At 41.5% G+C, this 12,854-nt stretch overlaps 1 protein-coding gene across 7 annotated transcripts in view; it reads left to right on the forward strand.

The window, feature by feature from the left end:
* LOC103066749 (sodium channel protein type 5 subunit alpha) overlaps positions 1-12,854 on the forward strand; it is a 287,467-nt gene that overhangs the window by 130,234 nt on the left and 144,379 nt on the right. For all 7 annotated transcript variants that reach the window (XM_088150287.1, XM_088150288.1, XM_088150285.1 and 4 more), the window contains 2 exons: positions 9,103-9,282; positions 11,391-11,771. In XM_088150287.1, coding sequence (XP_088006413.1) covers positions 9,103-9,282; positions 11,391-11,771 — 561 coding nt within the window. The remainder of the gene's footprint in view (positions 1-9,102; positions 9,283-11,390; positions 11,772-12,854) is intronic.

A 12,854-nucleotide genomic window follows, 5' to 3' on the forward strand; every position in this document is an offset into this window, starting at 1 on the left:
TGACAAAAGCCAGCCTGATGTGCCCAGACCCCTGAGGGCCAATCAAAGAAGATAAGGGGATTCTGTCAGGTTTTGGCAGGAAGAGTTTTGGGTGTCCTGTGTGAAGGAGTTGGCTGAAGTCCTGGATGAAGGGACTACCTCAGGCAAGGTTGAAAGTTATTTAGCTAGAGTTAGAGTTGTGTTAGGGTTAATAAAGCTGATTTTTGTTTCAATACTGGAATTGACTGGTTGCCTTCTATCACCTGCCTCATTTGGCTAAGCTACTGATTTCCCAAAGTTTTTGTTTTGGGTTTCTCTTTTTGTATTTAGCCAGACCCAGGATGGGGGTGGGATGGGATTTCCCCTTCCATCCTCTTCTGATTCCCCAGAGGGCTGGTGGGGAAGGGAGAAACTGGTGGGGAAGGGAGAAAATGGTTTATAGTGAAGGACGGGGTGGCAACAAGGATACCTAATTTGGCAGTAACTGTTCACCTACAGGCACACTTTACCTGGTTGGAGGGGCTGGTTCCACCCTGAGGGCGCTTTTTTCCCTTATTAATAATGGTAGAGGCTGCAAACAAGACGGTATCACCCACCAACCAGGATAAATCTGTGGCGCACCTGAACACTAGGAGGGCACCTTCATAAAGAAGAAGAAATGGGATACCAGCTAGCTGAGAGAGCCTCACTTCTAAAACTCATCCCCTTCACTGCATAAAAGAGAGTTCAAAGATTTGAATCTTTCCATTTTTTTTTTTAAAAAAAAATGCACATGCACATCAAAAAATAGCCCCTCAAGATCTAATAATTCTGTCCCTGATTTTGTCATTTTCGGATAGTAATTGCATTTTGAACATTCATTTACTGGAAGATTATTTACTTTGTAGCCCTTTGCCTTACCAGTTTGTAAAGGAAAGCATGTGGGTTCTGTTCTGCCTGACTTGTGCAATAAGATGGACACTTCTGTATGTTTTTGCTGTATTGTTTTTAACTGTAAATATAATTTTTAATTGTAAATCAGTTTGAGATGTCTCAGGGAAATGATATAGAATTGCTTTAAAAAAAAACAAATATATAAAACTTGCCCCCATTTTTCACACCTGCCAACAAGCTCAAAAGGACCAACAGATCCTAAACAATTCAATTACATTTGATTAATACTTAGCATAATATAGTACTAATACAAGCATTGTATGTAAAGCATTGAATGTATGTAAGTATGTAAAGCATCCCCTTCATGGATCACTGCCTTGTCGTGGCGAAGGGGCTTGCGTAACTCAGTGAAGCCATGAGCTATACCGTGCAGGGCCACCCAAGACGGACAGGTCATGACAGAGAGTTCTGACAAAATGTGGTCCACTGGAGAAGGAAATGGCAACCCACTCCAGTATCCTTGCCAAGAAAACCCCATGGACAATGTTAAAAGGCTAAAAGATATGATGCCGGAAGATGAGCCCCTCAGGTCGGAAGGTGTCCAATATGCTACTGGGGAAGAGCGGAGGGCATTTCCAAGTAGCTCCAGAAAGAGTGAAGCGGCTGGGCCAAAGCCGAAAGGACGTTCAGCTGTGGATGTATCTGGAAGCGAAAAGAAGGTCCGATGCTGTAAAGAACAATATTGTATAGGTACCTGGAATGTAAGATCTATGAACCAAGGCAAGCTGGATGTGGTCAAACATGAGATGACAAGATTGAACGTCGACATCTTGGGAATCAGCGAACTGAAATGGACAGGAATGGGTGAATTTAATTCGGGTGACCATTATATCTACTACTGTGGGCAAGAAACCCTTAGAAGAAATGGAGTTGCACTCATAGTGAATAAGAGAGTGGGAAAGGCAGTAATGGGGTACAACCTCAAAAACGACAGAATGATCTCAGTGCGTATCCAAGGCAAACCATTCAATATCACAGTCATCCAAGTCTATGCCCCAACCACTGATGCTGAAGAAGCTGAAGTTGACCGCTTCTATGAAGACCTACAACACCTTCTAGAACTAGCACCAAAAAGATGTCCTTTTCATCATAGGGGATTGGAATGCTAAAGTAGGAAGTCAAGGAGTAATCGGAATAACAGGCAAATTTGGCCTTGGAGTACAAAATGAAGCAGGGCAAAGGCTAATAGAGTTCTGTCAAGAGAACAAGCTAGTCATAGCAAACACTCTTTTCCAACGACACAAGAGACGACTCTACACATGGACATCACCAGATGGTCAATACCGAAACCAGATTGATTATATACTTTGCAGCCAAAGATGGAGAAGCTCTATACAGACAGCAAAAACAAGACCAGGAGCTGACTGTGGCTCAGATCATGAGCTTCTTACTGCAAAATTTAGGCTTAAATTGAAGAATATAGGGAAAACCACTAGACCACTCAGGTATGACTTAGATCATATTCCTTGTGAGTACACAGTGAAGGTGATGAATAGATTTAGAGGATTAGATTTGGTAGACAGAGTGCCTGAAGAACTATGGACGGAGGTCCGTAACATTGTACAGGAGGCAGCAACTAAAACCATCCCAAAGAAAAAGAAATGCAAGAAAGCAAAATGGCTGTCTGATGAGGCTTTACAAATAGCTGTGGAAAGAAGGAATGCGAAAAGCAAGGGTGAAAGGGAAAGATATAAGCAACTGAATGCAGATTTCCAGAGAATAGCCAGGAGAGATAAGAAGGCCTTCTTAAATGAACAATGCAAAGAAATTGAGGAAAACAATAGAATGGGGAAGACTAGAGATCTCTTCAAGAAAATTGGAGATATGAAAGGAACGTTTAGTGCAAAGATGGGCATGATAAAGGACAAAAAAGGCAGGGACCTAACAGAAGCAGAAGAGATTAAGAAGAGGTGGCAAGAATACACAGAAGAACTATACAAGAAAGATCTTAATGTCCCTGATGTCCACGCTGGTGTGATCACTGACCTTGAGCCAGACATCCTAGAGAGTGAAGTCAAGTGGGCCTTAGGAAGCATTGCTAACAACAAAGCTAGTGGAGATGACAGTATTCCAGCTGAGTTATTTAAAATACTAAAAGATGATGGTGTTAAAGTGCTGCACTCAATATGCCAGCAAGTTTGGAAAACGCAACAGTGGCCACGGGATTGGAAAAGGTCAGTTTACGTTCCAATTCCAAAGAAGGGCAACGCCAAAGAATGCTCAAACTATTGCACAATTGCACTCATTTCACATGCTAGCAAAGTTATGCTCAAAATCCTACAAGCTAGGCTTCAGCAATATATGAACCGAGAACTACCGGATGTACAAGCTGGGTTTCGAAGAGGCAGAGGAACTAGAGATCAAATCACCAACATTCGCTGGATCATGGAGAAAGCACGAGAGTTCCAGAAAAATATCTACTTCTGCTTCATTGACTATGCAAAAGCCTTTGATTGTGTGGATCACAACAAACTGTGGCAAATTCTTAAAGAGATGGGAATACCAGACCACCTTACCTGTCTCCTGAGAAATCTGTATGCGGGCCAAGAAGCAACAGTTAGAACCGGTCATGGAACAACCAATTGGTTCAAAATAGGGAAAGGTGTACGACAAGGCTGTATACTGTCACCCTGCTTATTTAACCTATATGCAGAGTACATCATGAGAAATGCCAGGCTGGAAGAATCACAAGCCGGAATTAAGATTGCAGGGAGAATCATCAACAACCTCAGATATACGGACGATACCACCCTAATGGCAGAAAGTGAAGAAGAACTAAAGAGCCTCTTGATGAGGGTGAAAGAGGAGAGTGCAAAAGCTGGCTTGAAACTCAACATTAAAAAAACTAAGATCATGGCATCTGGACCCATCAATTCCTGGCAAATAGAAGGGGTAGAAATGGAAGCAGTAACAGACTTCATTTATTTGGGCTCCAAGATCACCGCAGACGGAGACTGCAGCCATGAAATTAAAAGACGCTTGCTTCTTGGGAGGAAAGCTATGGCAAGCCTAGATAGCATATTAAAAAGCAGAGACGTCACCTTGCCGACAAAGATCCGCATAGTCAAAGCTATGGTTTTTCCAGTAGTAATGTATGGCTGTGAGAGCTGGACCATAAAAAAGGTCGAGCGCCGAAGAATTGATGCCTTTGAACTGTGGTGCTGGAGAAGACTCTTAAGAGTTCCCTGGACTGCTAGGAGGTCAAACCAGTCAATCTTAAAGGAAATCAACCCTGATTGCTCATTGGAAGGATCGATAATGAAGCTCAAGCTCAGATATTTTGGCCACCTAATGCGAAGAGAGATCTCTTTGGAGAAGACCCTGATGCTGGGAAAGATTGAAGGCAAAAGGAGAAGAGGACGGCAGAGGATGAGATGGTTAGATAGCATCACTGAAGCAATGAGCATGAAACTGAGCAAACTCAGGGAGGCAGTGAAGGACAGGAAGGCCTGGCGCAATATGGTTCATGGGGTCACGAAGAGTCGGACACGACTTAACGACTAAACAACAACAACAACAACAAATGTAAAGCATTGTAAAATGCTGTTTCTCAGGGTGATAAAGGCAGAGGGCAATGCCATGAATCTGCCCCCTCCATAAAAATTTTTGCAAATCTTTCTTTTCCAACAACAGAGTTCAGTGCCAATAAATGCCAAAAAGTTATAATTTAATGTATAGGTTCCAACATCTTCCTACTTCCCAAATATGCTCCCAAGATGGGAAATGTATGCTAGGTCTACATTTGGTAAGGTATTCCCCTCCATGGCTACTAATGGAAGGGAAAAAACACCTTACTTCCCTTTTCCCCTGCCCCCTTTTGGTTGTATAAGTGCAAGTTTTTCAGGGTATTGTAGAAGGCTGGCCCTTGTCCTTCTTTGAAATTTCTTATTTTTTTTTACCAGTAAGAGTGCTAGATCTGGTTATATGCCACATAGAAAAAATGGGCACGTTGCATGCATGATGTGGAGTTCATTGTCTCTGCCGGTATCTATTTTGCCACAGGACGGGCTGCTTGGTCAATCAGGGTACCCCAAACCATGCACTTCATCACATGACAGCAAGGACCATCCATTCTCTGTGCTTCTTCCATCCCAACTAGGATGCGTAGGTCCAAAATTCACATGTGTTCTGTTACTCTCAAATCCCCACTGTAGCATCTGGTGTTAGTAGACAGGAGGCTTTGTGAAGCACCTGTTAGAAACAACAATCTGTTTGTTAGTGTTGTTATCATCTTCAATGATATTCTGTTGCATATTAGTACTAGAGGGAAATTAATAGCTTTTTGTTCAATAGTGGCAACCCTCACCATCCATTCCAGTTAATTAGCAGGGTTTTTTTTTTCCAGATTTATTTTATTGATCTCCCAACTTCAAACAGCCATTAGGACCTCATTAGTCAACAAATAAAATAATGGAAGGGGTCAGTTGTTCAAACAGTACTGAGCTTTCCCTTGTGCAAATAAAATAACTCATTGAACAAAAGCCAAGGACATGCATGCAGAGAGGCAATACAATAGTGCTGGCTAGCGTGAGCCAAGTTGCATTTGAGAGACGGTTGTAGTGGTTAAAGAGACTGCTAGAAAGTGGGAGACTCTGAGTTCTAGTTCTGTCTTAAGTCCAGAAGCCAGCTGGGTAGTTTTGGACCAATCCCTCCCCTTCACACCAAGCCATATTGTGGGAAAGATACAGTACTAGATTAGATGTTGGGCAACTGTGAATTTTAGCAGTGTTGTAGACATAAAAGCCAGCTGGGGCAGGTTAGGCCAGTCTCTCTCTCTCTCTCAGCCCTAAGAAGAAGGCAATGGCAAACTACCTCTGAAAATGTTGCCAAGAAAACTGCATGGACTTATCCAGGAAGTTATCAGGAGTCAAAACTGTCTTGAAGGTATAAAAAGAAAAAAGAAAAAAAAAAAAAGCACTTACTAGCTGTGAAATGGGCAACCCTTAATAATGCATGGCTTTTGTCAGTGAATATGAATTTGGTCAGTTTTGCTCTTCAAGAAGGCAAAATGCCCCAAACTGGGAAGTAACAGTAGGATAGATAATCCTTTGGAAGGTATAACTATTTATAAAAACAATGCACTGGACTGTAGGAGATTTTAGAACTCTGGTGGATCTGTATCAATTGAGACTGCATATCTGAAAGTATAAAATAAATTACAGCAATAATTTACTTTATTTATTTTACACATTATAAATCATAATTTATTCTATCCAATCATGGACAAGATTCCAAGCTGATCCTCCCCATTGTACAGAATGGAGTAGAAGACTGGGTGATAGAATTACCAACTGTCCGGCCAGTGTTAAGCCACTCAAATGTATACCCTGGCAAAAATCTGGAAGCCCCTCTACAATAAATAGGATTGTGCCGCATTCTGGACTGGAAGGCAAAAGGTGCTTTGGGCCATGCAGAAGTATACACAGAGCACCTGTCTATGACCACTGAAGCCAAATGGGTCTTTTCTGGGATTGGGTTACAGCTGTGGAGGAGGCAGCTGCTTTTAGGAGTTGGAGATGGATGTTGCATTCACACTGCCATGTGCTCCAAAGAACTCCAAATTTGAAGCACTGCACATTCTAATAGGTTAGCCATCTCCAACCTGATGTTCTACAGATGTATTGAAATTAAAACATGTGCAGAACATTATAGGAGTTATAAGGGTCCAGCATGCGAATTAATTATTAAGAGGAAGAGGAAGGTAGAATGTAACTGAGTTGAATAGCTGAATCCCAAACAGCCACATTTCATGCTGTAACATTTTATTGTAGGGTCCTGCATCATCACTCATTATGGCTAACATATGAATCAAAGGGAGGACTTTGTAATGAGTACTGTAGCCTCACTTTCCCTAATTTGGTGCTCCCTAGGCTTGCATAATGTTCACTGAGTAATCAAACCATGATTTGTCAGTTTGACCTACCTTGCAGGCTTCATGCAGATAAAATTCTTTGTTCAAGAGAGAAAGAGGGATGTACTTTGTATGTCACTTTGAATCCCTTGAAAATATGGCAAGCAGGGTAACAAGGAAATAAAAATTTATTCCCTTATTTTTAACAATGTGAAGATAGAAAAATCAGATTAAAGGGAAAGATTCTGACCCTTATGATGATGTGTTATTTGCTAGTTGATGTCCATTTTCTAGTTGTTGTCCTCTTTTTTTTCATAAACACTACGGGATGTTTCTTATTGCTGTTTCCAGACCACCATTATCATCATCATCATCATCATCATCATCATCATCATCATCATCATCATCATCATCATTTTCCCATCATCGTTTTCCCAAGTGACAAATTTGGCTTCAGATCTGATACCCCTTGGTTTTGGCAGACTATTCTTGCAGTGATTGAGAGAGCTGCCCAGATATGTGAAAGAGCAAAGACCATCTTATCTGTGTATTATATATTCAGTTTGGTTTTTTTAAGCCAACAGCTTGGGTTTATTACTCTGGATCCTTGATCACAGCATGTTCTGTCATTCTGTGGGATAAGAGTCTGATATCCCAGGTCCTTGGGAAGGGCTTGATAGGTGGATAAAAATGCCAAATCCAGCCTAAACATCTGGCTGACTGTGCGACCAACCATGATGATAATAGCATTCTGAATCGGCAACAAGAATATAGGATGGTACTTTTGCTTTCCTAAGAGAGGAGGAAATTTCACAGCAGTAGATGCCTCTGCCCAAATGTTTAGATGCTGAGAGTGCTGGCACATGACTGGTGAACATGGGGATGATGGATACTTATCTTGGATTTGAAAACTGGAGATTGAAGGGGAGGGTGGAAATTTGTCACAAGCTGAGACTGTTAGAAGGCTGATGGTCCAATTAGCAAGAGGAGCATGTTCCTTTTGCTATGCATTGGGGGGAGGGGTATGCAGCAGGTATACAATCTAAAGTCTTATATCTATGAAGGTTAGATTTGTGCAATCTTGCTCGGTTGCGCTCTCTCTCTCTCTCTCTCTCTCTGGCAGGTAGGTGGGTGGGTGGGTGGGGGATGGGAAGGAAAAGGAGAACAATCCTGCACCTTGGAGAATCATGCTGGCTCTCCTCATGGAAAGTTGGAAAGCTCCAGTTAGCAAAAGTCTATTCTGAAATGTCCAGCATTTTCCCTGGGGCACCAGCATGTCTGTCAATGCTTCCTTTGCTTCATGCTGAGCATCTTCCCTCTTCCCCAATGTTTTACATACTTAGAACAATATTTTTGTTATTATTTTTTAAATGGTAAGCTGGCATGCTGCAAAGCAAAATGTTAGCCTCCAGCATGATCTTTATTTCCAGGAACATTCCTTAGGAATTGAAATGGTCAATGGTTGCATGCCAATCCTTTGGGAGTATGGCCATTTGCTGAGAAACAGGGCAAATATAAGCCAATAGAGTACAGAGTACTTTGAGAGAAGTAAGGCTGGAGTGGTGACAGGTAGCAAGCTGCAGTGTTTTATAAATGGTGAGGTCATAGAATCCTAGGGTTGGAAGGCACCACAGGAAGGGGCCACAGAGGGGTCATCTAGTTCAATTTCCTCTCAGGATAGGAGTCCACTGGGTAGTCATTTTGTGAGAGAGACTACAACATGTTCTATTCCTAATTTTGAACGTCTCTATCGGCCCCAAAGGTTTGGAAACCCTGATCTAATGGACATTAGTCACTGAAGGCATGAACCAGGGACGAAAAGGTCCTGTTCCCCAGCTTCTCTGCAGCCCTTGCCTCAGAAAAGGGGATTTTTTTTTCAGGATTGAAAGTCAGGCAAATGGGAATGATAGTGCGGCTTTACTATTGGGCATGATGCTCTTGGGGGCAGAGGGAGGGCCCTTTTGGCCTCAAGAAATTGCTGTTGGGAATGAGAGGAATGCCCCTGCAAGATTTCTGTTAGTAGGGGGGGAGGGAACATTTGTCTCAGTCCAGGACACTTCCCTTTCCTCTAGCTCCACATTTTTCTTACGAGAATTTTCACCTCCAAATTACACTGGGTTCCTTTTTTATGGAGTAAGAATTCAACTTCCAAGGATTGCTTTGAATAGAGATGTATGAGTGCCCCTGAAAAAAATCACAAACACTGAGATTTTTTGCTTTGTTTTGTTTGAGGAGATACAACAGAATCTTGGGTGTCATTAATGCAAGTAGCTAATGACTGCATGGTTATCAAATAGAGACGTCAAGTTTAGGTATTTCTGCTGTTTTATTTTCTTCAGGCTTTAGCTCGAGGAATTGATTCATTGTCACTTAGCTCGTTTGAAATGTCACCTTTGGCTTTGAAGAACTCCAAGGAACAAAGGAGTCGAAGAAGAAAAAAGAAATCTTCAGGGACGGAAGATGCGACAGAAGATCAAGAGGGCGTAAAGTCTGAATCAGACGATGGCCAACGAAGACCGGTTAGTCTTTACACTAAAATGTCAATCAAAGGAATGTCATAACTGTTTTGTGTAGAGCTTAGCATATTCCTTTTCACAGAGATGGATGCATTATCTAGGTTAACATACTTAGAAACAGATATTCTAGGCCTTGTCTGGAATTATTTCAAGTCTCTTAATTTAACTACTACTACTACTACTACTTAATTTTTTTACTTGTACAAGGCATTATGCCTTGAACAGTTACTGAAAATCAGAGAGAACAGTCCTGGGACCAAGAGACTTCATATAAGATGACTTTTGATCCTTGTATCAACCCCTTCCCTGCCCCTCTCCTCCATCACAGATGATTGCTCTTTCAATCCAGAACTCTGTACAACACACTGAAGTTCAGCACTGATGAATTCAGTTACCTAAGGATGCTAAGGGTGTGCAACATTTGGATTTGTCTCCAAAGGGTGTTTTGGAGAGTTCAGGAGTATGAACACAGCTCTTTCCTGCAACATTTTAAAGCAGGTGTATCCTTTCCTGGGTTTGCACAACAGCTGTAGAGAAAAGAAATAGCTGTTTTAAGGAGTCACAGACAGGTGCTACATTTGCATTCCTATATGCGCTGAACTAGTTTTTGGAGATTGATTCTGAAGTGCTGTAACCTAAAAAAAAATATTACAATATTTTTTTACAAATATTATTTTTTTGAGAGATTTTATTCTTCTTGTTTAATTGAGTGCGGTGCCTTGTTAATTACAAGATTTTTTTTTAGATTTTTTATCCCGCCTTTATTATTTTTTAAATAAATAACTCAAGGCAGCGAACATGCCTGATACTCCTTCCTCCTTCTATGTTCCCCACAACAACAACCCTGTGAGATGAGTTGGGCTGAGAGAGAGGGACTGGCCCAAAGTCACCCAGCTGGCTTTCATGCCTAAAGCAGGACTAGAACTCATAGTCTCCTGGTTTCTAGCCTGGTGCCTTAACCACTAGACCAAACTTTTGAGTTGGTCTGTTTTGAATGGGTTTTGGTATAGAAAATAATAATAAAGCAAATGCCAGGCTGGATGTGAAATGAAGCAACATGTTTCTTGGTGTATTCCTTCAGCGGATGAGTTATCTTTTCATTTTGCATTTGTGCATTTGTCATCCACCTATGTGCCAAGTACATACAAGGTTCAAAGCACTTAGCACCTTTTGGGAAGCTGAGCCCAAATCTGATCAAAATCTGTTTAATTATCAGGACAAGATTAATCAATTTGATTATGGCTTTATAGAAACTGTTTTTCTCTGATTAACAAATGGAAACTTCTCTTTCTCTTTCAATGTCCCTATTCTATCCTGTTTCTTCTTCTACTCTAATCATTGCATTGGATCATGGCGAAGTTCACTTTGCTATTATGGCCATCAAGTTTCTCCATATGGGAATATTTTAAGTAGTACATTTCTGCAAATGTGGAAAAAATACTGCTGGTGGCATCTGTGCATCTACTCATTCATGTGTGTGTGTGTGTTGCAGCAGTTTTCATTGTTCCCCAGTTGTTAACTTATTCCAGCTATCACCCTGATTGTAGGAACTGCCATGGCTGTGTATGCACATTTCATTGGTTAACATTTCTGGATTTGGAAAAGTTAGGACTATTCTAATGGCATGGGTCTGAGAGGGCTCATCTAATGAAGGATGTAATTTATTAAGGGCTTGCTCTTCTTGAATCCATCTTGATGTTGGCATGATTAAAACAGAATTGTGTTGGGGAGGGCTTTTGCTTCAGAATATTTTCTAAGAGTTTGAGACAGCAGTGGGAAAGAAATTGTGTTAATAAAATGCATCTACAATAGGGATTGGCAGCTGGAAGCCAAGTAGGTGTGATCTAGCCCAGGAGGATAAGCAGGTGGGCTTCCAGGTGCCAATGTAGTGGCAGGCAAATTGTGCAGAGCAGATGAGGTCCCACCCCATCTGTCCGCAATCATTCTCCCAAAATTGCTGTCTCATAAATATATGTGAAGAGATTTGCTATCTGATAGAAGTTGACACCTTCCTAGCACCCAATAAATGCATTATTAAATTAATTCCTTTCTATTTCTCTCCCTCCGTGCCCCCCCCCCCAACCTCCTCCATTCTCTTTGGGTCCTTCAAGACTCTCCTGGGTTTTACTTCTGGCTCAATGGAAAATTCAGTGAAACGTAAGACCAGCCATGGAAGTGTCTTCAGTTTCCGGATACGTGGCAGGGAAATGGGTTCAGAGGCAGATTTTGCTGATGATGACATTAGCACCGTTGGGGAAAGTGAAAGCCAACATGGGTCGCTGCTAATTCCAAGGAATGGGAGACGGCTGAGCATGCAGAGCCAAGGGAATTATAGCTCTCCAAACTACACACACAACAGCAAAAGGAACAGTTCAGTGGATTGCAATGGAGTGGTGTCACTGATTGGCGGTGGAGAAAACCTGGATCCAGCTACTCCAACAGATGTGCTGTTGCCACCAGTTATCACAGAGAAATATGGAACAGCTGACACGGTGGGTCTACTTTTATTTTTGCCTTGTCATTTGGATTTTCTTTGTCAGCTGCCAGGCTCACATAGCCCACCAACCAACCATATACTGTAACTTACAGAAGCTTGTCAGACAGACAGACCAACACAAGAAGACGGGTAGTAAAAATAGAATATTTACAGAGCCTTGGTGAGGATATTTATATAGCCCATGGCTGGTGGGCTGAGCTAGGCTTGCTAGATTAAATAAATAGAGTTTATTTAAGAGATACTCCTAAACAATGAGTTACTGTAGTTACTGGGGATTGGGATTAAGAATTCTTCTATCCATCTTCCCCCTATATATTAAGTGAAAAGGTCAGTTCCTTATGTTGCAGCCTGGATGCTTTATCAGTGAACATGATTAAGATTTTGGTTAAGATGATAATTCAGATGTCAGTGACTGCTAAAAATGCTTACTAGCCAACCCCTTGTCATTCCTAGGAATCAGTAGGCAAAAAAAAAAAAAAAGGTGTTGGACTCATTTGTTCTACAATACTTTCTAATAGTCTTTCCTTGTGTCTATAGTCACAAGTTGCTCTTGCTCCTGGGTTGGCTGTCTCATCCTTAGTAGATGTTGCTCTGGTTTAACTTTTCTGGAGAATAAAGAAAGCCAGTATAGTGTAGTGGTGAAAGTGTTGGATTGACCCAGGTTTTAGTCCACCCTCAAGAACAGCTCCTCACAGGGTGACTTGACCCAGTCATTCCCCTTCAGCCCAACATACTCTCCGGGAAAAAAATGGGAGGAAGGAGACTTGAGTTCCTGAACAAAAGGTGGGATATACATCTAAAAATAGATACATAACTAAGTATGTTCAGAGCTCCAGGGCTTGATTCCATGTTTCCACTGACCTTGACTGCCTAGATTGTTTCTCTGGTCTTGATTTGTGGATGCTGTTTATATTTCAACTATCCCTGCTTATAGTTCAGTGCAGATTTGCTAGTACAGCAGAATTAAACATTCTTCAGGGATGAAGGCAGAAAAGGGGAATTATGGCTATATTATTATGGAGGAAAAGCCCATAGAGAGACACAGTAAAGGGTAAAAGAGAATATGAAATTGTGACAC

The sequence above is a fragment of the Python bivittatus genome, unplaced genomic scaffold, assembly GCF_059951505.1.
Source record: "Python bivittatus isolate LINGU-HERP-01145 unplaced genomic scaffold, Pbiv_v1 ctg000610_np1212, whole genome shotgun sequence".
Taxonomy (NCBI): Eukaryota; Metazoa; Chordata; class Lepidosauria; order Squamata; family Pythonidae; genus Python; species Python bivittatus.